Consider the following 27,442-nt stretch of genomic DNA (forward strand, 5'->3'; position numbering starts at 1 on the left):
TGTGATAGCTGGTTTTCCTGTGTGCTTGCTTGGCACCCTATAAAGATGTTACTGTCTTTTGTTGTTTTTTGTTTTGTTTTGTTTTTTTACTTTGCCAATAAAGCCATGTGGCCTCTTCCCCCACAATAACATCCATTAAAATCACTAGTTATTTTTATTCAAAAAAATATACAATACTTACTAAAGTAGACTTCATCCTACTTATAGTAAAGATATGGTTTATAACTAAACTTGAGTTAAATTCATAGTGCCAATAATATTAAATAATTTTAACTCCTTTATTTAAAATTAATTTCTGTGTAAAAATCTCACTAACCTCCATGTATTCAAATCTGTGTGATTATATTCCATATATATAATATATATTCTAAATATGAAATCACATAGTTAAAAAGAATCTTCTAGAACTAGTGAGATGGCTCAGCAAGTACTGACTGCACTTGTTGGGCAAACCTGAGCTTCATCTATGGAGAGCACACGTAGAGTTAGGAGGAAAGAAATGACTTCACAAAGCTGTTCTCTGACCCCCCACATATGCACACTCACCAAACTCACACATATACATCATGCACACATGTGTGCACGCACACACATACACACAACACACACACACACACACACACACACACACACAGGAACTTACATACAGTAAAAAGTTGTTTAAAAATTAATCTTCTAAATAGTCATATCATCAATCTTGCTAAAACTTTCAAGGATCAATGTGACAAATTCGAATGAATATGAAAATATCTTCACTTTTGTGTAAGTTACATGCTATGATTTTTATTTTCTCTGTGGATTTTATTTTCTAATTTATTTCTCTTTAAATTCCCAAATTGAAATGATTGAGAAAATACTTCATTTGTAAGTATTGTGAGCTCAGACTTGAAGTACAGTCTGTAGAAACTTGAACCTCAGAGAGGTGAGGCAGTTGTCTCCTTAGCATTGTTGACATTGTTTGGTTTAGTTACTCTGGTCTCTTTGTAGTTATTCTCTAAGTAAAATGAGTTTTTCATGCCATTCATTTCCTCTTTTGCCTGGGATTCAGATTGCAGACTGTGCTCCACTTCCAGTTCACACGCCCACCTTAAAGAAAAAGGGTTGTCCTGCTTCAACTGGCTTTCCACCTAAGGTATTTGATCTAAACTTAGTGTCTTCCAAAAGATGAGAGTGCATTTCTTCTACTTAGGGTGTTGGCTGTTAGGTTTGTCACTGATTTCCTCAAAGCTATAAAATAAAAAACTTGGGAAGAAATTGAATTGGATGATGTAAATACAATTCTGAATGTTGGGAGAGGTGTACAGTATATTTCATTCTTAAATTCTGTGTTTCAAAGACTATTAGAGGAACCCTTATTTTGTCACCTGATAAAAGTATTATCACATGCTAAGGAAGAGAAGTGCTCAGTAACAAGTGTAGGTGGATCTAGACACACACACATACACACACACACACACTATGGCCAGGGCATGGCATATGGCAAGACATGACTGAGCTCCTTGTCTAAGCCTATGCAAAAAAATTCTAGAAACTGGAAGACCAGTGATCTTCCTCCCCAGAACATAAACTAGGACTAAGTCACAGATGGATGAGATCAGTGGCTCTGAAAATGAATTTTAAAAAGTATGAAAAGAGCTGGCAGTGGTGGCACACACTTTTAATCCCAGCACTTGAGGACAGCCTACAAAGCAAGCTTAGGACCACCAGGGCTGACAGGAAAAAAAATCAAAATATGAAAAGAACATCTGCTAAAAAAAAAAAAGAAGAATAACCACAATAGCCACATACCATGACATAATGAGACCAGACATGATACAAATTTAAAATAAACATTATATCCTTACAGAGATGAGTAATGGCAGATAGGATAAAGCAGTAATAAGAAATAATAATCTAGAATTTGACAGAATATAACTGCTGACGTCCATAAAGAGCTTTAATAATAGAGTGGGAGGAATAGGTATAATAGAAAAATAAGCCAGCTAGGAAGTGAGATGAAAAATCTGAAAGTTAAGGAATGTGACAGGAATGGTGTCAACATTTACATTACATGACTTTCAGTGGGAAGGAGGCAGATGACAGAAACAGGCTCTGGAATGTCAGGCGCTCTGTGGTGAAGAACTCTTGCTGTTTTCCTGAGGTCCAGACTTCTGTTCTCAGCACCTGTATCAGGCAGCTCACAACTGCCTGTAACTCCCCCTCAGGGGACCTGATCCCTCTTCTGACTTCAAAGGCAACTTTGTATACTTGGCATGTACAGTGATACGCAAACACAAAGTATATTTTTAAAGAAATAATGACCTAAAATTTCTTCAAATTAGAGGGAAAGCTTCAGCAGAGGATGCAAGAAAACACTTAAAACATGCTCAAACTGTCTAAATGTTTCCAAAAAAATGATTTATTTAATTGATAGAAATTTACATAACTAATTGGAGATGTCAGGCCAGAGCTGTGGCCCGTGTGGTGGACATGCTGGCTGTGCAACCTGAGCTCCCCTTGGAGGCTATGTGAAGAGCCAGGTGCCGTGGTACACATCTGTAGTGCCAGAGAGGAAGGACAGTCTGACCTGGAGGGTCTCCTGAAAGCTGGAGGGCCAGCTAGCCTGGAGGACACGGTATAGCAAGAAAAACAGCAGGACATGCTGCCTCAGCAGTATGCAAGGAAAGATCTGGCTTTGGAAAGTTGTCCTCTGACAGTCACAAGTCCTGTGGTACCTGCATCCACACTCCTGCCTCCAGAATAATAATAGTATTTTTAAAGATGGGAGAAATGCAGGCGAAAGCCAGAATTAAAAGGAGATATCTCAGTAATACAAAGTAAACTCCAAGAAATTCAAGATTAGACAAGGACTTAGAGATGCAAAAGAATTTCATGTCAGTCAGCAACAGAGGAAAGAGGTAGAAAGGACTCAAAGATGACTAGCAGACTAGAATAAAGAGCCAACATTTGTAAAATAAGAGTCAGTGACAAATCAAAAGCAATCAGAAATACTAAAAGTTATGTGTGCAGTGTGCTTGAGGTTTGTCTCTGGTATGTGAGAAGTGCCTGCAGTTCCCTGTGGCTGTGAGGTAAGAAGTGGAAGGATTAACTCTTCTGTCAATTATTTTGCAGCGCAAGACTCATCAGTTTTTTGTGAAGTCTTTCACTGCCCCGACAAAGTGCCATCAGTGTACGTCGTTGATGGTTGGTTTGATAAGACAGGGCTGTTCCTGTGAAGGTAAGAACAACAGGAAGGAAAGTACAACTTCTTGGCTTTGTAACAGTACTGCCAACTGCTTATAAGGGTTCTAAGCAGACTGATGGGTTTGAATGCCTCACTGCTGACAGCAGCTCTGTGACTCTGAGCGATCGGCATGTAACAGATGATAGAAAATGCTCACTGAAGTTAACCATCTGTTAATGAAAGCATCGGGAACACAACTCCAAGCATTCCTTTATACCATTATAGTCATTGAAACACTTGTTTTCAAACTATCAGTAGAAGTTTCCAGATATTGGGCCTGGGGAAATGGCTTAGTGAAAAAGGTACTTATTACCACAGGAGCATAAGGACTAAAGGTTGGGTCTCCAGAACACGTGCCAGGTTGCCCACCTGTAATCCAAGCCCTCAGGAGGTAGAAACAGGAGACCCTTGAGGGTGCTGGACCAGCTGAAGCGTTGAACTCCACATTCAGTGAGAGACCTAGCCTCTGAAAATGAACTGGAGAGTGACAGATGGAAGAAGATGCCTGACAGCCTTGGTCTTCACATCCTCACACACATGTGAACATGTACTCACACACATGCAAACATATAAACATGCATGCATAACACACAAATTAATGAGTTAATTCAACAGTGCTAATAGACATCAAGTAGCTGGATGTTAATAACTCTTACAAGAGAATTTAAGGGCTGATAATGAGTTGCAATTGGATAAAGAGCTAGAAAAAAACTTTCAGAAATCACTTTGGTAAGAATTATAAATTTAAATCATCCATGTTATTTACAAGGTTGTGATTTGTGATTGCTCTGTCTTTTATTCATTTGCTTCTCAGTTTGGTCACTAATAAGAGAATAATAATATAAATAATAAAAGCATTTATTACTTCTCAATGAATTTCTGACTGACAAGCAACTGCATCTTTTTCCCTAGTGATAAAATGATTGTTTAAAATAAAGCAGAAAATAAGCATTCGTCTAACTAGCACCATGGATGCAGTTAGTGTGTGCCCAGTGAATTTTGTGTTTGTTTATCTAAATTATGTCCTTTTTCCCTCAAAGTGTGTGGGTTCTCATGTCATATAACGTGTGTGAACAAAGCTCCAACTGCTTGTCCGGTTCCTCCTGAGCAGACTAAAGGTCCACTTGGTATAGACCCACAGAAGGGAGTGGGGACAGCGTATGAGGGCCATGTCAGGGTGAGTACCTCTGTTTATTCACTCAGTAAGCACAGCACTTGGCAGAAAATGTAATAAATCAAACTCATTTAAATAGTATTTTACCTAGGGTCATAATTACTTGGAAATATCTCAGAATTTTCTGTACTCTCTGTACCTTGAGGTTTCCAAGTCTCAAACTCATAATGGAGCATTGGGCCTCTGGTCTTGCCTGAGAGGTAGATTGCGGTTGAGGTTAAGAAATATCAAGACATAAGCTTACCATCCTGGGTACAATTACAACGGCAGCTGAATGTCAGTTTCATCTTACATCCAAATTTGCCTTTTATGCTATTTCTCTAAAAAGCCACGAGTCAGTCTGAAATGATACCATTTAAAGCTTACAAAACCATCGAGGGTCTGAAGAGTGTGTTCTCACTGCCCCCTTACTAATGGCATCATGTCCACTTGCTGCCTTATCAAGTAAAAAGCAGACCTAGAGCACTGCACTGCTTTAGGTGTCATCTGCAGTTCACATGGAACTAGAGGCTCTCACTGTCATTTTCATTTGAGTTCTGTTTGTTTGTTCATCTGACTGAAACCAATTAAGATCCCTAAGCCAGCGGGAGTGAAGAAAGGATGGCAGAGAGCACTGGCCGTGGTCTGTGACTTCAAACTGTTTCTCTACGATATCGCAGAAGGAAAAACATCTCAACCCAGTTCCATCATCAGTCAAGTGATTGACATGAGGTAAGCCCTGAGAGACGAAGATGTATGTGAATTGCAGCATAGGAAGTAAGGCTTACGAACCTTCTTTTATATTACATGCATTGCATTAAATAACCTAATTTTGGGTCAGTTTTTGGATTTAGTCCTATGGCTACTGTGACATACTAGAAAGGAGGAAGCTAGAGGTGGTTCTAGGGCAGGTGGTCTAAGGTTTGACTGTGTGGAGGTATAAGCCAACTTTGGCTCTGAAAGACCAGTTTAAAGGTCTGAATACATGCTCGCCAGCCATCATCTGGAAGTGCAGAGTGACTCCCTGAAAGCAGAGGGATGACACCTCACACTGAAGTAGCAAACCGTTAAGAATCTGTGTTTCTCTAGCTCCATTTCCAGACTCTGCATGCACCCCTGAGCATCTCATCCCTTTCTCCTACTGCTTCAGCCATTACTCCCAATTGATGGATCCCACACATGTCTCTAATTCAGACATACCCATTGCTCAAAAATGCACATTTCCAGCTGTGCCTACTGGTGTCTGAAACACAGTGAAATATGGAGGGATTGGTACAAGTGGTATCAGCAAGAGACTGGCAGACCTGCTAATGAACTGAATGAAAAGATGGAGGGCCTAGGCAAAGGGAGCTCCTTTGCCCACACGGTTAAGGATACATGAACAACAGCAAAACTCTTAAAACAAAGATGAGACAGTGTCAGGACTTTAAGTCAGGGGGAATGATGCTACTGATGACGAAGGACAGGACAGAGGAGTAAATCAGTTTTAGGTGCTGAAGTCACAATACACTTGAGATTTATTATGGCAGGCAAGAGAGTTCATTGGGAACTCTGGGCTAACAAAAGCCCCTTCTGCCTGTGTGCTTCTTGGCCTTGTGTGTCTTCATGAGTCAGCAGTTATATGTAGTGTAAAGTGCTGGGTGACTCCTGATGGATTACCTTGAGTACTGTTAGTCACTATATGGGGAAATCTTGTGTTTTGTTTCTTTTTAAATTGGGCTTGGGTGTTCATATGGTTACTCTTTAAGGATTGCTTCATATATGTTATTTGAGTGTATAAACAAAACCATATGCATACGGCAACATGGAATACATGTTTAACCTTTATTTCAGAGATGAAGAATTTTCTGTGAGTTCAGTCCTGGCTTCTGATGTTATCCACGCAAGTCGGAAAGATATTCCCTGTATATTTAGGGTAAGTCATGTGTGATTTGAGGACTTAATTACTTGACTTTTTACATGAACATTGTGTATGGTATACATATGTGTTTGTGTGAAGACCAGAGATTGATGTCAGATAGCTTCCTTGATTGCTCTCTTTATCTGATGAGACAGTCTCACTGAACTGCAGCTCGCAGCATTAGCTAGTCTAGCTAGCCAGCTTGCCCAAGCAGTCCCAGTGACCACCTCTGGAGCACTGGAATAACAGACAAACATATACAACTTTTACCTGGGTTCTGGAGATCCAAACTCTGATCCTCAGGTTAGTGCAGCAAGTTTTTTATCCACCGAGCCAGAACCCACCAAGCCAGTGCCTAATTTCTTGTTTTTAATGAGTAGGTTTTGCTACTCTGTATAAATCATAAAGTTACTAGGATAAGACCTAGACCTAGTACTCTTTATGTATCCATATGCATCCATATGATCCACTATTTACATGAATACAAAATTGAGCTAAGACTTGTAGAATGCAAAAGTATGTTTCCAAAGTATGCTACATGTTCCATGTTTTTGAGTCCCAGTTCAATCTTCAAATAAATATTATCACATGAGGTTTAAAACTTAAAAACATTTGCCTCTGTAAAACTCATTTTTAAAATTGTTTCATAACAACTGTTTATAACAAATACTCCAAAACTTTGGGAGTGTTCATTTTCCACTGTTCTTTGGTATTGACTGATACTAGGTTATTTGGGACAGAAACATCTAATTAATGTTCTGTCAGCTGGCCAGTCTCACTTCAATTCTCCTGTTTATATTCATGTGGTTTCTCCCTCCCTCTCCCTCTCTCTCTCCCCCTCCCTCCCCTCACCTCTCTCTGTGTCTCTCTCATACAGATAATAGCTAACAGCCATATTGGTGAAGTAAACAATACTGAGTTGTAAAGCTGTTCTATTGTTACATCTGTCCTACTTCCTAGTTGTCTATGAATCTTATATCTAAGGAAGATCAAAGTCCAGGCCAACAGCTATTTATTTATTCTCCCCTAGCTCCCAAGGGAGTCTGTAAAGTTTCACTTACCTCTAACTGATTTGCAGTAGGATTTTAGTGTTAAGGGCATATATAAACATATAAAGGGCCTCTGCACATGCACACACACACACTTTAATGGTGCTCTGATTGACTTGTAAACCTTCATTTACTTACTGTTTATAGTGATCTGATCTTTAGTGATAATCTGAAGGCTTTCTAGGAAGTACAAGAGACTTTCAGAACAGTATGGTGTAGTGTTTAGAGCATAGAAGCATGCTTTAGCATCTTGCCCTTGAGAAGTTACTCACTTTCTCTTTATCATGGATTTTTATATTTAAAATTAGTATATCATCATAGCTCCCCTGTCACATGATGAGTTAATACTTGTAAAGTGCTTTTCTTTCTGATACTTGATAATTTTAAGTGTCACTTGTTAAATTAGTATGTGTAATGCATTTTATGGTATTTTATGGCATTTTGTAACAAAGCATGAATGGTAGTAACATTTCGACTTGTGTCACCTCCTGTTGTTTGTATTACAGCATTACAGTGAGATACTCTAATTCAGCATAGCTAAAGTTTCCTAAAGGGATAATTTAATAAATGCTTGCTTTACTGCGAGTTCTAAACAAATGAGCATAACTCTGAAGCTAGCATAAAAGATGCCTGTTTTCTAATGTTTTGAATATTAAATTGTTTTAGGTCACAGCTTCCCAGCTCTCAGCACCTAGTAACAAATGTTCCATCCTGATGCTGGCAGACAGTGAGAATGAGAAGAGTAAGTGGGTGGGAGTGCTGAATGAACTACACAAGATTTTGAAGAAAAACAAATTCAGAGATCGCTCAGTGTATGTTCCCAAAGAGGCTTATGACAGCACTCTGCCCCTCATTAAGACAACGCAGGCAGCTGCAATCATAGGTATGTATTTATAACAGCCGTCATATTATCATTACTGTATACTACATTGCATTTTGAGCTGACACCACTGTTTACACAGTGGCTGGTGTACGTCAGATGTTTCTGGGATGATGAGCCCTGTGTCAGATCTGTCTTTTAGCACTCATATTACCTGCCTAAAAAGCACTAGTGTGAAAAGGCAACCTGCTAACCTTTTTCTTCTACTTTTGTGCATTGAAATAAGTTAAATCTTGGAGTGTGAGTTTCATGTGTAATGAATGTTATTGAAGTGTTTTGAAGTCATAGAATATGTAGCATGTCACCAGCAAATAGCAGCTTCTTTATGCGGAAGTTTACCTTTTTGCTCTGTTCTTATATACACATACCTCACTTCTGTTGCTATCTAGAAAACATGAAAAGTCTACTGAGCAGGATTCAAACACCTTTCACAGTGTCTCTAGAATGGATAATGTCTGTGATACTCACAAACCAGGCTTTTAGTTTTCTCATTACTGAATAAGCATTTCCTTCAATACTAAAGCGGACTTTTAGCTGATTGTCCTGTTTTTAAACGCATGACATATTTAACACTACAATCTAAGGGAAAGTATGAATGGTATATTTTGATTTTTTTTTATTTATCTTCCCTCTAATACCAAATTTTCTCATTATCTTGTTCTGTTACCTTTACATGATTTTTATCTGATGAGAATGTTTTATGTTTGTGTCTTAAATAGATCATGAAAGGATAGCTTTGGGAAATGAAGAAGGATTATTTGTTGTGCATGTCACCAAAGATGGTAAGAGAAACCCCAGTTATTCTGAAGTAATTTTCAATGATATAAAACTCTCAAACCTGAAGTCTAAGAACAGGATTGTGTTACTAAGATTCTCCAGATATAGTTTTATATATTTTTAAATCAAAAGAATTTTTTTTTCTTTTTTGGTTTTTTGAAACAGGGTTTCACTGCATAACTCTGGCTGTCCTAGAAATCAGTATATAGAGCAGCCTGGCCGAACTCACAGATCTGCCTGCTTCTTCCTCCTGGGATTAAAGGTGTATGTCACCACACCAGCTTTAACTCAAGAGGATTTCAGTTCTGTTAGCCCTCACCTGTTTTACCAACAGTTCGATCTGTGTCTAAAGATGGCATAGAAAACTACAAATTACTTTTCTCATTCTTAGTATTGCTTTAAGAGATAATGTCTAAAATCCTTTGTGGTTCAGTACAACAGGTTTTTAGTGCCCTAGGGGTAAATAAAGTGCTGAGTGAAATAAAGCAAAACCAATTGAATTTGTTTTTTCATAAACATAGCATTTTAAGTTCTGTCTTTATATCAGGTTAGAGCCTGAGAAAGCAGGTCACTTGAGTTTGATTCTCAAGGCCATAGAAATGCCTTGAGAAGTGTTAGGAAGATGCTTCGGTTGGTAAGTGCTTGCTGTGTAAGCACTGCTCTCCCAGAGCCACATAAAAAGCTGGGCATGGCAGTGTGCCTTGTGATCCTAGCACTGAGAAGGCAAAAACAGAAGGACTCCTGGTAGTCACTGGCCAGCCAGCCTGGCCTAGTTGTCAATCCCAGGTCCCAGTGAGAGAACCTGACTAAGTAAACAAAGGTGGGTGTGGGCAAGATGACTCAGCAGATAAAGGTGCCATGCAAGCCTGGTAACCTGTGTTTGATCCCTGGATCCTGTATAAAGGTAGAAGAAAACTCACTTCACAAAGTTGTCCTCTGACCACCAAACCCATGCTGTGACACACACCCACACACATCCACAATTTAAAGCTCAAGGCAGACAGCTCCGGAGAAAGAACAGCCTAGGCTGATTTCTGGTGGTTCATGCTTGTGTGTGCATACGTGGCCATATGTACACACAAAGAACCACTGAAGAGGTGGAGCTAGACAGATGGCTCAGCAGCTAAGACCCAGGGGTTCATTTCCCAGCACCCACATGGTGGCCTACACCATCTGTAACTTACATTCCAGGATATATGATCCATTCTAGCTTCCGTGGACACGGGTATGCAAGTGAGGCACAGACATACATGTAGGCAGAATACCCACATACATAGAATAAATCTTTAAAAAGAAATACCCAGAGACATGAGTTGCAGTTACTTGGATTTTGAAACTAGGAACTCCATGGTGAAGTTCCTAGGATTTAGTCCCACAAAGCATCAGCATGCTTTACACTGGCCTCCTTGCTGACAAGATCTTGGTGCTGCACTTAATACCAGCTATCAGCTGTCTGTGGGTTAAGTGATCTGATAATGGGTTTAATTATCCTCCTTGTCTTCTCTGTGATTTCTGACCTTTGATACTTTTGTGTGTATGTGTCTTCAGTATGGGTTGGGCTATCTACTTTGGTGTTTATTTGGATACAATCAATACAACTGTTTTGCATTTAATGTTATTTCTTCCTGTAGAGATTATTAGAGTTGGTGACAATAAGAAAATTCATCAGATTGAACTCATTCCAAGTGACCAGCTTGTTGCTGTGATCTCAGGCCGAAATCGCCATGTCCGACTTTTTCCTATGTCAGCCTTGGACGGGCGAGAGACAGATTTTTATAAGCTGGCAGAAACTAAAGGGTGTCAAACCATAACTGCTGGGAAAGTGCGCCATGGAGCTCTGTCCTGCCTGTGTGTGGCTATGAAAAGACAGGTCCTCTGCTATGAGCTGTTCCAGAGCAAGACCCGGCACAGGAAATTTAAAGAAATTCAAGTCCCATGTAACGTCCAGTGGATGGCCATCTTCAGTGAGCAGCTCTGTGTAGGATTCCAGTCAGGATTTCTCAGATATCCCTTGAATGGAGAAGGAAGTCCATGCAATATGCTCCATTCAAATGACCACACACTATCATTCATTGCACATCAACCAATGGATGCTATCTGTGCAGTTGAGATCTCCAACAAAGAGTATTTGCTGTGTTTTAACAGCATTGGGATATACACGGACTGCCAGGGCCGAAGATCTAGGCAGCAAGAATTGATGTGGCCAGCAAACCCTTCCTCTTGTTGTAAGATTCTCTTTTTTTTTGTCTATCTTCTTTTCTTTTTGCCTTTTTATTTATTTTAAATATAATCATTTTTACTAACGGCTTGTTTTTTAATCATTCTCAAGGTCATTCTCAAGTACTAATTATGGTGACAAACAGAGTGAACATTAAATTCTTGAAGTAGATCTAATCTTTCTATGGAAAACTAACTGAGACACATTTTCTTGTCTCCATGTTGTTATATTTAAAAAAAAAAAAATTCAAAATCTTTCTCTTCAGTGTCCCCCTAAATATACTATACTTATATAACAGTAGCTCATAAGACTTATGCTGGAGAAGTTACTAAATGATTGTTTAATCAGTTCTTTGAAGATGTAATGTGGCCTTTATAAGGAGTTGATTTAAATTTACTTATTTTATTCATTCCATAAAATATTGATATGTCATTCAATACTTTTATCACTGCATAATAATCACTATTAAGTACATATTATTTTACTATATGAGATAAAGGTATGAGTGCCATCTTCCCTCACAGAGTGTGGGGGGGTCCTGAATGCTGTGTTATAGGTGCATTCAGGGGAGAGTGTTTGGCCCAGATTGCTTTGTTTGTAGTGGAAGCTTCTTAAGCCTGTTTACATGCTGAGAGGGAAAAGCCACTAGAGAATTAGACTATTTGGGAAACACAGAAAATAGAATAAGATGCCCCAAAAGGGCCCAACGAGGGTAGAATTCAGAAGTCTATTAAAACAATTGCTGGGGCAGGAGGCAGGGGTCCCTCCCCTACAGTAGGAAAGATAGAGGACCTGCCCAACCAACCCCATGTGTCAGATGAGAAAGCATGTCTCAGAATAGTGAGTCCTTATTTCAGAAGAACGAGCAAAAGCTTCTAACTCCTACTCAACCAGATTTAACTGTTTATAATGTTTTATTTCTTCTGAAATGAACATTTTTATCAGTGACAGAATGGGAAAATGAATGCTGTTTTGTAGCTGTCAGATAATCCTGAGTGTTCTAATGTGAAGTCACTGTCGGCTAACACATTTCTAGGTGTGATTCAGTCATGAACTGTGGTTTGAGTAAACCATATATTGCATTCCTTCCACAAATGTGTATTGAGGATCTGTTCTTGTCACACAGTTGCACCTCAGTGTCTGTAGCAGAACTGTGCTGGGGCTACTTGTCATTCATATCTTACTTTACCTTTCTAAACCAGAACAGTCAACAGCTTAACTGCTTTAAAAGTCCAGTACTTTAAAATGCAATGCAATTTCTTATTGGACAAGGTGTGTTCATTGACTCTTTCTGTATTAGTCTTATAATCTGAGCTATGGCCTATCAGTTCTTCCTTCTTGATTTATGTTCTCACTTCAAAAACTGTTTTTAATGTCATTCTTATGTAATAACTGTTGGGTTTTTAAAAGATTCCACTCTACAGTTGCTTAGGATAGTGTTTGGGGCTTAATAGTTCACAATAATCAGCAGGCTGTAACTTCCTTCCTCTCTCCAGGTTACAATGCACCTTATCTCTCCGTTTATAGTGAAAATGCAGTTGATATCTTTGATGTAAACTCCATGGAATGGATACAGACTCTTCCTCTCAAAAAGGTAATGGAATACTAAAATGTGGGCCAAATTGGTTAATTGCTTACATTTTTCATTGCAAATAGTGGTTGTGCATAGTACTGTATTACACGAGGACAGTTTCAGGAGTGTATATATTTTACATTAAGCATACTGCCCCTGAACCACACACACACACACCCTTTTCTTCCCCCTCCCTCTCCTATGGGGGTCTCTGCAACCACCAAGGCCAGCAGGATGTCAGTCTGTGTGAGGCAAGAAGGAAGTTGGTTCAACACAACTCAGTAGCTGGTGTTGGTGCAAACTTTGAGAGTCTGACACTGTGCAGTTTATTTTAGGTATATTTAAATATAGCACAATTTGGAAAAACATTTCCTGGTGGTACTTAACTAGTCCCATGTGCACAATAAATCTTAAGGCATGACTGTATCAAAGACAATTTCTCTGTGTAGCCATGACTTTCCTGAACTTGCTCTGTAGACCAGACTGACCTGGAACTCACAGAGATCTGCCTGTCTCTGCCTCCTACTAAAGGCACGTGCCACCCCTGGCAAAAATATGCCCCAATTTTAAGACATATTAGTCACATAAACCCTCAGAAAAATTGCTACATTATATAAAGCCAACAAAAATATCCTCAAATTTATAAATTTGGTTTGGCTACAGTTTTCTATTTGATTTTTTCATATAACCTTTGTAGTATGCAAGTGTGTATCCTGAAAACTGAGTAACACTGGAAGCTCTGTATCTGCATGCACCATGTGGCCCACACCTCTCCTCATGGAAAGTGCTGTCTCAGACGTTGTGCTTATTCTCATCCTGTTATTGCCTTAGAATAGGGGAGTTGGAAATTTTAAGTGTTCCTAAGGAAAGTAGTACTCAGTTTTGCTTTATTTTGCAATTTATTAAACTTGAAATTATCACTTTTTTTCTCTGCTGTCTTTGCTCACTTGTTGTGTTTTTAAGATCCAGGCATGTTGCTGTGTGTCTGTCCTACATACAATTTCTTGATTTTTCACTACTATAAGATAGTCTTTTAGGTGAATACTTTAGTGTTTGTCCATTATCTGGTTGGCAGCATTTGAATTACTGCTAACTCTTTGCTATTGTGAGCATTTCTGCTTCTGTCTCTGGAGATATGGAGGCATTTCTTTACACCACCAGCCTCACAGTGGGACTGCTAAGGCACAGGGGCTACAGCTGTTGGACCTATGCAGTAGTGTTATGCTAGTTTCCAAAATATTAGTACAAATGACAGTCACATCAGCATCCTCTATGGTTCTTTCTCAGCCACATTATCCCTAATGTGTAAATTATAGTGAACAGGGTGTCACTAAAGAACTGGGTTGTACGTCCCAGTTAACTGTAGTAACACTTTCCCTTGCAGGCAGTACCTGGTTATGTTTGCTCATCTTGTTATTGAATTTGCCATTTTTTTTTCTTCCTAATCTATTTGGACTTCTTTACATGGGCCCTGGGTTACTAACACACAGGACAGCTTTTCTGTGTTAGTGACATCTGCTCATATTTGTGGTGTATTTTCTTAAACAAAATTACTAATTTTACTGAAGATGGTATTCCTGTTGTTTAGGTTTTCCCCTTTTCTCTTCTTAAGAAACTTTCCTACTACAAGACCATAAAGACGCAACCTTTATTTTCTTCCAAACTTATTCTTTCTGACTCCCACATGTTTCTCTGTAAATAATAATAAACTTTTTCTTATTACGTGCATGCCTGCAATCCACTTAGAACTGAGTTTTATATGTGGTGTGAAGTAGGGATCTGGCTATATTGATTTATGTGGCTGGTTCCTCCGTCACTGTGTCCTCGATCCTTTCCCTCTCAGGACTTCCATCTCCATAGATGTGCAGGCATTCAGTGTCTAGTAACAAGAGTTCATTTCTCAGTTTAATATTTTGGTCACTGGTGGGTTTTTAAGTGGTCAGTTTTAGGGTTTATATTTTTCTACTTGATTTTATTTACCCAGAATAGAATTTCTTTAAACTATTATTATGATAAGTTAGTTTGCTCAAATTAAATAATAATATACCTTTCTAGTAAGAATTATTAACTTGAGATGTTTTAAAGAATTATATTTTTACTTAAGTAAAAAGTCTTAATAGTGTATTCTTAATAAATAGACTAAAACTTTTATGATTTAATTTTTAAAGGTTGTATTGAAATACTAACTTTGTCTTTATTATTTTAGGTCCGACCTTTAAACACTGAAGGATCATTAAATCTGTTAGGGTTGGAGACTATTAGATTAATATATTTCAAAAATAAGATGGCAGGTAAGAAAATATATTAATAGGATTGATTCAGTGGAACTGTTACATCAGTCCAAGGCATTTGGATATGAAATGCCTCAGCCCAAATTTGGCTCAGGCATATCTCACTCTGGAATGTGTGATGCCCACTGTCAAACTCTGGTAAGACAGTGAAAACAAGCTGTAAACAGACAATCCTGTTTAAGCCTGTATGGCTGTGTAAGCAAAGTGTTTGGCCTGCATTCTTTTCCTGTGGAACACTTGGTAGTAAGTAAAGAAGATATGGCTGGGTAGTCTTCAGTGCCTGTGATACTGTACAACCTCGTCAGTAGGCCGGTATGGACAGTTGCCTACAGCTCCAGTTGGGGACTTCAGAAGTCCATCTCCAGCTGTTGCACAGTGTGGGTAGAGGAAAAGAAGACTATAGGAATGAATCCCCAGAATAAGAAAAGTAAAGATGGGAGAAAATAATCTATGGAAATTGGCATGGGGCACATTGTTTTTAAGAGTGAAATAAATGGGATTGGAGAGATGGCTCAGCTGTTCAGATGGCATACTGCTCTTCCAGAGGACTGGAACCACTCTCTGCAGGAGAAAGAAAACAGTGTGAGGATACTGGGGGAGAAGTGGCTAGTCAAAGCCCTGAAACCAAGACAATGATAGCTTTCTTCTAGCAAAAATGTAGCATCTTATATTTGTAATTAAAAGTAAGAATGTGTTTTGTAAGCTATTCCTGATTTAGCATATATTTTTTTCACATAATTTCACTGAAAATTATTGCTTGATTTCTCATTTTTAATGTAGAACTTTTAATTATCACAATTGTACATATTATGCAAGTGATTGTAATGTCATAGAAATTAATGAATATAAATAATTTTTAACAATTTAAACAGTGTCACTATTTTCTTTCTCACAGAAGGGGACGAACTTGTAGTTCCTGAAACATCAGATAATAGTCGAAAACAAATGGTTAGAAATATCAACAATAAGCGGCGTTACTCCTTCCGAGTCCCAGAGGAGGAGAGGATGCAACAGAGGAGGTATGTAGTTAACTTGTGCCCAGCATTCATCTGTATTGCCAGCATCTGTCCATGCCGACAGCATCTGTCCATGCCGCCATCACCCAGAGGATGAGCTAAAAACGATTTAGAAGAAAGATTTGGTATTTGAAAATTTGTTCCTCAGCTGTGGTCCAAAATTGTAGGGTCAGGGAAGCTTGTTGGCAGAGTATTTGCCAAGCATGAGTAATGTTCAGAAGTCTCCTATTGCAGGGGGATCCTACACTAATGAGTGGCATCCCCCAGTGCCATTTTAATTAATACTTTCAAGGTTATGAGAATACAGTGGACAAAGTACCATATTTTCACTCATTTCTGTATGTTTATGATGAGTTGTAATTCTTCCTGGCACATGTAACTGTAATGTAAATCATGTGTGCATATAGCAATTGCATATCCTTAAGAAGTAAAAAACCCAGGCATGGAGGCCCATGCCTGTAATCTTAGCATTCAAGAACCTAAGGCAAGAGTCTCCTTGAGCTTGAGGCCAGTATGCCCTGAGCTCTAAAGGGGAGGCCCTTTCTTTAAAAAAAAAAAAAAAAAAGATTAACTCTATTTTTCATGAGCAAGCAGATTTAACTATATTTAAAACCATTTCTAAAATGTTATCTATTATAAAATATGCACATATAACACACAGTAGTAGAGCAGGGGTTCTTTGATGCATGTGAAGTCACCCTTTCCGGTACAGGGTAGAGCTCAATGGGTACAGAACTTGATACAGGGTGTGTCTCTGGCTTTGACACCCAGCACTGAACCAATTAAACAAATAAAACCCTAAATTTTAAGACCTTCTTTTTTAAAATTTAAAAAGCAAAGCAGTCTAAGGAATTTAACTATTAGTATATTGTTACTCTAATTACATATTTATTTTTATAAAACAAAGTATGCTTAATTTTTTTAAGTTATATTGATTAAACGTGGAAAAACTGTCTAAACAGGTGTTCTACCTTACAGGGAGATGCTACGAGATCCAGAAATGAGAAATAAATTAATTTCTAACCCAACTAATTTTAACCACATAGCACACATGGGTCCTGGAGATGGAATACAGATCCTAAAAGACCTGCCCATGGTAAGAGGCGTGAGGAGTGGTGTGAATATGAATGGAGTGAGGGGTCAGTGGCAGATGCATGGGGGTAATACATGTACATAGGCTTACATACATGCAGTTCACAGAATGTGGTATGTAGTGAGGACATGTTCTTCCAGTATGCCACAGTATGTTTAAGATGCATGGTGGCATACCTGATCGAAGAATCTTACAATTCAGAAATCTATCAAAACCTAAAACAAAAGTTCTTAATTGGTTCTCCACCCTAGAAAAGCTCCCCATTTTGCTAAAGTTTGCTATTGTTAGTGGGAGAAACAGCCATATTTGAAAGGTTCTATAGCAAATCCCAGGCACAGTTACCAAAACTTTTAAGATTTCACTCAATTCAGTAGATACTTGTGTGTGTTTTTTCTCCACAGAAGTCCACACGGGCTTCGTCATTCATAGTCACACCTCTCAGCTAACTGTGAGATTAAATCTTGTTCCTTTGTTCAAATCCAATTTTGTTTCCTGGACAATTACATGTAAAAAAAAAGTACAACATAGGAAGATGGTTGTATTTTAACAACATGAAGATTGCATTGCATCCACAGACCCATTATGCTGAGGTTAAAATTACTAGTGGAATTATCAAATTATCCAGGCTCAGTTTGCTGCTAAAATGTCATTGTCACACACTCCAGAAAACTACTAAATGGAGTTGGATTCTTTGATCAGAGAGGATAGCAGCTAAACTGTGCAAAGAATTTTAGAAATAATTCCTATCTTATGGCAATTTCAGAGAGAACTGTAAATATTGATCCTAATCTCTTCCTAAGGACATCTGTCTTGCTCTCATTAGCAACACCATTGGTGGAAGAAATGAGAGAACTGATAAAATGTAATGTGTAGTAAAAATTCCAGTGTAAAACTTAGGTTATAAAGGAGTTTTTCATTTATTTCCTAGGAAGAAAAAAAGAAAAAAAGTCTACATTCATTTCAACTAAAGTACTTGGTTGTAAATATCAGTCACATGTCTGTGCTTTCTTACTACCTTTTGTCTTTAAGATAGTGGTAGTGGTGATGGTGATGGTGATGACAGCCACAGCAGTATAAATCATTCACAGTAGTGACACCTTGGTGTCTATATTTTATTAGCTGTGTTGGGTTAGTATAAAGTGTGCACAGACTAAATCACAGCTGATCGTATATAAGTCAAGCACATTAGACATCAGAGCTGCGTTTGTAAGCTGTTCTGCTTCCCAACATCCACCTGGAGTGAGAACTCTGACGTCTCCTTTTCCCACTCCTAACATTGATTGCTCTCAAGTCCTCACTGCTCCAGCTCTGTCTTAGCAGCACACGCGCAGCACACAGCACAGCGCAGCACAGTCTTAAGGTCCAAGCCTCTGCTGTTACTGTTCTTGCTATTTCATTTTTTCAGAGTGAAAGTTACAAAATGGTTTAGTAGAGAGAGTTTTTGTGAATTAAACAGTTTTAAATGTAACTGTATTCTTGAGAAATCAAGTGCAGTGTACTATTTTAATTGAACGTTTTGAACCTTTGGTACTTTTTTCATAAATGTGTAGTTAGCATTATTGAAAGTGGAGAACCAACTTTGGGCACACAAATACATTGCAGAATAGCATGCCAGCTAAATCAAAGTTAGTTCAATAGTAGTGAGGTTTTGATAGATAGTAACCTCTTAAAATTAAAGTATCTTTCACTTTTGTTGCATTCTAGTATACCTAGAAAGTTTTTTTTTTATCACATCTTTACCATGTAAAAGGAATTATAGAAAATTTTTCTAGAAGTTTTGTGGTACCCCCTCATTGTAATCCTTTCCTTAAAGTGGAATAATGTCAGGACTTTGGGGTGAAGAGTTGTTTCTCATCAGAAAGCCTTTCTAACCTTCACATACAATGGAGCATGGACCTTGGATTCTAAATTAGTTCAAATGTTGTAAGAAAGTTTGATGTATTCCCTCAGCTTTATTTCTTTTCAAGTTTTTTGGCTTTATTTCTTTTCAAATTTTTTATTTTGGGGTTTTTAATTTTGTTTTTTGTTGTTGTTGTTGTTTTGTTTTGTTTTGCTTTTTGTTTGTTTGTTTTTTTGTTTTGTTTTGTTTTTTTGAATCAGGGTCTTAATATATAGCCATAGCTGGCCTGGAAGTCTCTATGATGACCAAGCTGTCTTCAAACTCAAGAGACCCAACTGCCTCTGCCTCCAGGGTGCTAGGAACAAAGGCCTGTGCCGCCAAGCCCAGCCTAAGTATACTACTTTCTCACTTCTCTCTCTCACCACTTAAAAGAAATCCTCTGCTTGTTTTGAGACAGAGTATTCCTCTGGAGGCCCTGGCTGACCTTGAATTCACTATGTATCATATGGTAGCCTCAGCCTTCTAAGTGCGGCAGGTACCCATCACCATGTCCACCATAAAGTTACACTTTCATTACTATTGTAGAAAAGATTTTTATTATTAAGCAAAACTTTTTCAGATGACATTTGTCATTCGTCCCCCACTGGCTCGTCCCCCATCTGTGTGGTCACAGATGTCCATGCTGGCTATCAATTCTAATTAGATTGATTAGTTTGGAGTATATATTGTCACCTGACTTGTTAATTCCACAGCCACCTCCCCCGGCCTCCATCCCAGACTAACACTAGTCCTTTTTCCCTGCCAATTCAGTCGTTTTTAAATGTGTCTTCTATTCCTTTAAGTTTTCTTGTTGTGTAAGATAAACACTATTTCCAGGAAGACACATGTTTATGGAGCTTTTTCTTCATTTGCACATGTAGTAGGCATCGGAAATTTCCTGTGTCCAGATTCTTGTTTGTTTCCTGTTATTTCCACATGACTTTTCTCATTTCACATACAGAGCCAGCTCTGTAAAGCCGTCATTTAACTACCTGGCACATGCCTCTTGAACATTTACTTTGTGCCAAGACCATGCTCATCTAGAAGACTCTGTTAACATCACATGTGCATATCTGTAGGAGTGCTCTCATGTGACAAAGACCTTGTAGTTTAATGTAGTCTTATTTCAGTGTGTTCTCTCCATTCAGATGGAATTATGAATTATCCCTCCCCCCAAAAAGAGGAATTACATTGATCTGATAACATATGTAAGAACTTCCATGTCCCAAAGCCATGTTACCATCTGTGCAAGGAGCATGTACCCTAGATATTTTTATGTCATTGTATTCAAGTCACTATCATGTTCCTATGAAATACTTGAGACCTTAGAAAGCCTTTAGAGGATCTTTGGAAGTGTAACTGCTTCATTTGTATCTGATACCCTGAGGTCAGCTCACTTCCATCTTAAGTATGGAGAGCTGGGAAGAATCACTTTCTTGCCTCTTGTCAGACATGTACCTTCTATTTCCATCCTAGTGAGTAGAGAGAAGGTAAGCAATTAATATAAAGTGATATGTGAGTCTTAGACAATATACTGAGTTCATTTTCTTGAATCTTCTTTACAATTTACTTAACTGTGGATAGAAATACAGGAAGTTTTCTCCAATCTAATATGAGAGTAGTTTATCACTATAGTGTTTGTCACCATATTACTAGCACAGTACATTTTACCCGTTCTTAAAGTTTTTAACAAACTCAGCATACTGAACTCAATAACCTCTTCAAGAAGTAATTTTTCTCCCTGAACTGGGGATGCACTTAGTAGTGAAGAGCTTCCTGGGTATTGTATGCCTGCATGTATGTATATATGTGTGCATGCATGAATGCATGGAGGGCCTGGGCTGAGTCCACACTGTGGATGGTGATAGACAGACAGAGATAGCCTTAGAAAATAACAATTTTATTCACATTTCTAAAATAAAAACACTGTCATATAGAGAAGCCTTTCTTATGGCTTAGGTGAGTCCTTAGCATTTTTTTTTTTTTTAGCATCTTATCTCACCTTGATGATCCATACTTTATTCAGTAAGGCATTCTCCTCAGCACATCCTTCAAGCTTCCCTGTAGTGAAGGGATGGTAAGCTCTGGAAACAGCTATTCTTCAAGAACTGCACTTTGAAAAATCTCCACTGTAGGAAATGGCTGGCCACTCAGTGGCCTCACCCAAGAGTTCACTCACAAGTAAATATTTATCAGGAGATATGAACCCTTCTCTTCAGACTTTTCTTCTGTAACTTCATTATTATATTATTTGCCTTTTAAAAAACACAAGTGAATATTCAAAGACAGCATTTTCCCTTGTTGAAAACAAGCTTGTCCTTTGGGGGTGGCTAATGGCTGGGCTGCTTACAGGCAAGCCAGAAATAGTGGAGCCCTCAATTCTCACCATCTTTGCTATAGAGAAATAAGATCGCTAAAGGCCAGGGCACATCATAGGTCTATAAATTCAGAACTGAGAAATAGCCATGGAGTCTGCGGAAGCGGGTCTATACCTTCCTAGTTAGAAACAGATTTGGTCCCTTGCCCTTTAGCAGTCCCCTGCTGTTCCTGTGCTTGACGTTTGGGGTATACTTTTGCAAAACTTCTGTTGTATCACATAAGTATGTATCCTGAAGCCTGAAAGCTCCTTTGGATCTCTGGAAGCCATCCTGCTACTCTCTCAGCTGGTAAAATGGGAATGAAATGATCTTTTGAAAATCTGCTGTTTTGAGTGACCAATTACAGAAGTTAACTCTGAGGGAGATGCTGCCTTGTTCTTTGTGTGCATGTTGTCTGGTGTCTCTCAGCCTGGTCCATTAGCATCACCTTACACCTTTTTCCCCTTTCCTTGTTTTTGATAGCCAGGTTTCCCTTATCCATCCCCTCACCACCACTCCGGTCTGATCTCCTCTCCGATCAACTTTGAGCACATCTATCACATGACTGTCAATTCTGCTGAACAGTTTCTCTCTCCTGATTCCATAAACCCTGAGTACCCCACGTCCCTGCGCTCTGCCCCCGGTACACCACACTCTGTGACTCTGAGGGTATGAACAGCTGAGGCTGGGGCTAACTAACCTCCATTAACCATGTGTGCTTTTGCTAAGAGGGTGCCTTGGGGAATGATAGCCCTTTCCTCCTCCTCAGCTGCCTTCTCCTGTTTACCCTCCTCCTCTTCTCAGTCCATCTTGTCTCTTCTTCTGAGAGAAATATGGGGAATAATGGTTTCTGTATAAGTCAGAGGCAGCTTTAGAGTATGATCTTTATTGGATACTTTTCCCAGTATGGTATTTTCCATTCTGGATACCATGCTGAAATAAAAACAAACAAAAACAGCCCCAATCTGGATCTTTATTTAAAAAAAAAAAAAAAAAAACAGGGGCTTAAGTTAAAGTCAGCTTTTACAAGATTTGTTGATCTGGATTTAATTGCAACCAAGACCAAAGATAAGAAAAATTAAACAACAACAACATCAAAAGCCGAAGCTGATAACGCCCTGAAGAAGCATGGCGCCTGCTGGTCCTTCACCCACCCACACCTTTGTTGCCATGGGCCATGCGTTGAAATAGCTGTTAAGCAGAGTATCTATTTTATCAAGTAATATATACATATGTGAACTTGAAGGGAAGTTGGTTTTATGGATATTAAATTATCTGGGTTATATCATGCAAACTGAAAATAGTAATATAGTTTTTTTTTAATTTATAACATAGTAATTTCCCAGTAAGAAAATTAGAGGCTTAAAATCTTATTTTTGTTTGTATTAATTACTTTATATTTCAGATGTCACTAACATGAAATTACAATGCCATCTGAATGTCCTCCTTGACAGAATTAACTGTAATAAAATCAGCCTTCGTTTGCTTGGCAGCAGGAAGCAGATTCCAAGGGACCCATAGTCAGCCAGGGCTTCTCTACAAGAGGAGCTGCTCATCCTAGCTGAGTGGTGCCCATCAGGGGCGCCTGCTCCACTCCTCACCGTGGTTTACTAGAAAGTCCCAAAAGTTGGGTTCTTGTTATATTCTAATGAAGTTTATATCGTTTCACTAAATAATTTAGTATTTTAGTTTTCAGCCTTAGTTGCTGGCATATTTTTGGAAGCTTATTCTCAGCCATTTGTTCTATAATAATACTCTCATCTTTAAGAAAAGAATGGCAATCATGTTAGCTTTGAAGTGCAGCTTCACTCCGGCAGTTCTCGTCTCCAGGGTCCCTCTTGGTGATGCTCGCACTTGTTGCTGTGTCTCATAAGGTTGTTCTTGTGTGCAAATGCGAAGCTACTGCCTTTGACTGTATTGGCTTTAGTTCTTTTAATTGTATTAGGTAAAATAAACAAATAACACACAGAATTACGTGGACTTTGCAGATCTGGTATAGGAACCAAAACAGCAATGCTGAATTGGGACCAGCTAGCCAGCCAGCCAGCCTTCAGCTTGGGGACATCTTTGGGTGGCACTGTTGCTTGGATTGTTTGCTGTGACCTTCTCTCAGGTTTTGGGTGTGTGGGAGAGCCCAGTGCTGCAGACACAACCAGAGCCATCACCTTTGAGGGGTGGGGAGAGCTCGTAGTCACATGGTAACTGGGAAGTGAGGGTCCAGTTCTAGACCTTGTTAGCAACCAAGAATATTTAAACACACTGCTACCTTTCCTTTTTGTTTCTTTCTTGTCTATGCCTCATTTCATAGGTCCTGTTTTAAATTGTTTGATCATTGGCATATACTAGCAGAGACAGCAGTGTTGGCATATGGGTCAGCTTAGTAAGAATCAGAAGAATTGGGGGCCTGCTGAAGGCATGCATATGCTCGCACACACACATACATTTGTTTAAGAATTGCTAACATTTTATTCAATTGTTCCCAAAAATTTTTATTCTTTCTTCCAAAATTACATGAAGTGGATTCTGTGTCCTTAAAACTTACACACATACACGTACATAAACCAGTATAAACTAAAGCATAGTATCTTCCTCAGAGAGGATCGTAATCTGAAATGTATTGATTACCAGCTGAATTAATCTGATGCCTGAAGTAGGAAATGGGGGTTGCAGATATAATCCAATCATCTATCCAATAAATATATTTAGTACCTATTTTATGTCCAGGAGTGAAATGTTGGTCATATTTTTATTCAGTATAAAGAAATAATGATTTGGGCTGGAGAGGTGGCTCAGTGGTTAAAAGCACCTGGGTTCAATTCCCAGCACCCATATGACAGCTCACAACTCCAGTTCCAGGTGATCTGGCACCCTCACACAAACATACATGCCATAAGATAAAAATAAATAAATCTTTAAAAAGAAAAAGAAAGAAAGAACACATGGACTAAGGAAACAACACTGGAAGCAATCATGAACTGAATGCTTCCTGAGCAACCAAGCAAGCTGGATCAGCACGAGGCAGGGTGATTGTGAATGAAGGACTACCTTCCCACAGTGCTCTCTGGTTTTCTGTGTTTCAAGAGCAAATAAGAGGACATTAAGTGAAAAAATATAAAACATAGCCTACTGGTTTACTGTGTGTCTCAGGGAGAGAGCAATTGCCAGGCACGCACAAAGCCCTGAGTCTGTTCATTCCCCAGTTCCATTAATGTTTGGGAGAAACAGTAAAAAGGAGGGAAGGGGAAATGAAGGCTTGAAGCAGTTAGACCTTTTTTCTTGCTGAACCTCATAAAGCCTTGGGGTGAGATAGTTCCTATTGACACAGACTAATGAAATCCTGAGCAGGCCTAAGTCATGCCCCAGCAGAGTGAATGTCAGCGTGAGCTGTATATGTGGATGCGTTTCTCTAACCTGCTAGAAGAGGGGGTAATATTTCCTCCACACCATGTGATAAAAGATTCACTGGTTTTTAAACAATAAGGTAGGAAAACTGTTGTAACATCTTAAAATGCACTAGTTCATTTTGTGTTCTATGGCACTGAAAAGAAGTGTGATAGGGTGGGGGAAACTTAAGCTTTTTATTTAAAAAAAAGTAGGGGTGCTGAGGAGATGACTTGTCGGGTAAAAGCCTGATGTGCAAGCCTTATGACCAGTGTCCAGATCCCCAGAACCCATAAAAGCTTTACTAACACAATGGGAAAGACACTGTTGCAAACTAGATGGAAAGGCAAGGGCTGGCACCTGGAGGTTGTCACCTGACCTCTGTACATGAACACACACACACACACACACACACCACAGAGAGAGAGACTGATTAGACCCTTTGCCTCATTTGCAGGAATTTGGGGCCATGTCCATACAAGGAGAGCTTTGTAAGTGGAGAAAGAAGTTAGGAACATGGCCATATGGTTTGCCTACGTTAAGATTTAGAAAGTATATTAGGTGTCTGCACTCTCTGGACCCCTTCCATCTAGCCTGAAGCACAGTGTTACTGGTCTGCCACGTGCAGCGTGAGGTCTCATGGCCAGAGCTAGCAAGATTCTGAACAACTGAGGCATGGTCATGCAAATGACTCATGGTGTCAAGAAGATATTTTTTGTCTTTTTTAAAGTCAGTTTTAATTGACTTCTCTAAAGGGGCTTACTCAGGTTTCTTAAGTAAATTCATCTCTAGTCAAAGATGTTTCTGTTATCTGCAAATGTCCATGTAATTCTGCACTCCACTCTTAGTTAACCATATAACATTTCACAACCAAAAAAAAAAAAAAATGGTTTATTGGTAAGTGCTTCTTGGCGGGGGTGAGAGTCATTTCATGTCAGGGCTTCAAAGTCCTGATGGTGGGAAGGATTGGGTCCCTATAGCTCCCTACCTGCATAATTCTGTTCAAGATCACTTTGTGTCTTGAGAACAGCAGAGTGAAAGGCAAGATGTCTGCACAAAACCTGTGTCTTTCCAGCTGAAGACTATGCCTCTCTTGTGTTTTAGAACCCACGTCCTCAGGAAAACCGGACCGTATTCAGTGGCTCCGTCAGTATTCCCTCCATCACCAAGTCCCGCCCTGAACCAGGCCGCTCCATGAGTGCCAGCAGTGGCCTGTCTGCACGTAAGTGCCCAGATGGGAAGAAGCATTGCCAAGTGGTCATAGTGGGGAGGTAAAAGTAGAGCTGAGGAGGTGAGACCACAAGAAAATGTGTCGCTTGGGACAGTTGAGCTCCCCTGCCCAGGAGCAATTTCCTGGTAGAATTCATGGGATCCCTTGTCTACCTGAATGGAAGTATACATTGATGCTCAGAGCAGCATGCCTAAGTGTGCAGGGATATGTATATGTACACTCTCATAGAGTTCCTTGTGGGCTGTGGTAGTTCTGTAGCAGGGGTTATGTGTGGATGGTGGCATCAGCTTTGAGTTTGCAGCGGATACCATCTGTGTGCTAACCCCTGGGACCCCAACAAAGCCTTTCCTCACCCCCAGCCACTGATGACTGAGACCAGCTCAGTGCACTAAATCCCTATGCCAAAGTCTTTCAGTCAGAAAACGTATTCATTACTCTATATTCTTGGGTTGTCCTGATACAGTTATTGTTTAATCAGTAAACATTGATTTCTGTACCTGTTTTGCTTCCGGTCATCATTAGGTTCAGTTGTGCTGAACCTAATGTACAGCATAGCAAACTACCCCACAACTTAGAAATGTAAACAAGCTGGATGAGCGGTACAGCTCTGAAGCAAGAAAATAGCAAGAGTCCAGTCTGGGCCGTGTGATGAGACCCTGCCTGACAAGAAAAGGTCGGGGGAGGTAGGAAAGAGAGAGGGGGGAGTGTCAGGAGACAGGAAAGTTGACTAGACAAACACCACGGCATGCATTAATTTATTACCTCACGTGGTGTCTGAGAGTCAGAATGGTCTGAGCTCTTTTGTAAGGCTGCAGTCAACTCAACCCTGTGGTTGTAGGAGGCTGAACCTGTGCACTAACTTGGTCGAAGGGCTCCATTCTCATGAGTGGGCCTTGCTGTGTAGTGCCAAGTGGGCTGAGGGACAGACAGAAACAGAAATGATAGGCAGTCCCACATCACCTGACGGCAGGGTGTTCTAGAAAATGTGTCTCTAGAAGATCTTGTTTTTGTGCAAGGTAACAGACTTTAGAGCCTAGAGACAGCAGTAATGTCTCTGTGTGACATAATCACAGGGACCACCAGTGTGCTGTTGACACTATTCACTCAGCTCATGAGTGTTCTCTCTTCATGGGTGGGAGCTGCTTGTTGTCTAACCATAGGGAGCAGTTCCGCCTTGGGGCGTGGCCTCAGATGTAAGAGCCTTTTCAAGAGTCTTCAGTGCATTTGCAGAAGTTGAAGATTGTAATTTACTGTCAGCTCCTAAAGTCATCCTGAGCCAATGTGTAATGCCAGTCACAGTGCAAAATCCAGGCCGGTGAGAGAAGGGCAGTGACTGTGTTAGCCTTGGTATGTATGGGAGCCAGATGACTGCTAGTGGATTTAAACCATAGCTCAGGTCACCAGGTAAAGAGCTACAGTAG

The 27,442-nt window shown here is 39.5% G+C and overlaps 1 protein-coding gene across 15 annotated transcripts in view; it reads left to right on the plus strand.

The window, feature by feature from the left end:
* Cdc42bpa (CDC42 binding protein kinase alpha) overlaps window positions 1-27,442 on the plus strand; it is a 184,005-nt gene that overhangs the window by 149,500 nt on the left and 7,063 nt on the right. For 8 of the 15 annotated variants that reach the window (XM_051186418.1, XM_051186410.1, XM_051186411.1 and 5 more), the window contains 14 exons: window positions 1,049-1,132; window positions 3,112-3,217; window positions 4,264-4,400; window positions 4,969-5,108; window positions 6,210-6,291; window positions 7,992-8,208; window positions 8,925-8,987; window positions 10,614-11,207; window positions 12,697-12,794; window positions 14,980-15,064; window positions 15,960-16,083; window positions 17,059-17,176; window positions 21,893-22,078; window positions 25,895-26,012. In XM_051186418.1, the coding sequence (XP_051042375.1) occupies window positions 1,049-1,132; window positions 3,112-3,217; window positions 4,264-4,400; window positions 4,969-5,108; window positions 6,210-6,291; window positions 7,992-8,208; window positions 8,925-8,987; window positions 10,614-11,207; window positions 12,697-12,794; window positions 14,980-15,064; window positions 15,960-16,083; window positions 17,059-17,176; window positions 21,893-22,078; window positions 25,895-26,012 (2,152 nt within the window). The remainder of the gene's footprint in view (window positions 1-1,048; window positions 1,133-3,111; window positions 3,218-4,263; window positions 4,401-4,968; window positions 5,109-6,209; window positions 6,292-7,991; window positions 8,209-8,924; window positions 8,988-10,613; window positions 11,208-12,696; window positions 12,795-14,979; window positions 15,065-15,959; window positions 16,084-17,058; window positions 17,177-21,892; window positions 22,079-25,894; window positions 26,013-27,442) is intronic. The other 7 variants (XM_051186415.1, XM_051186416.1, XM_051186417.1 and 4 more) reach the window with 2 other exon arrangements.

This window comes from Phodopus roborovskii, unplaced genomic scaffold, assembly GCF_943737965.1.
Source record: "Phodopus roborovskii unplaced genomic scaffold, PHOROB, whole genome shotgun sequence".
NCBI classification, from domain to species: Eukaryota; Metazoa; Chordata; class Mammalia; order Rodentia; family Cricetidae; genus Phodopus; species Phodopus roborovskii.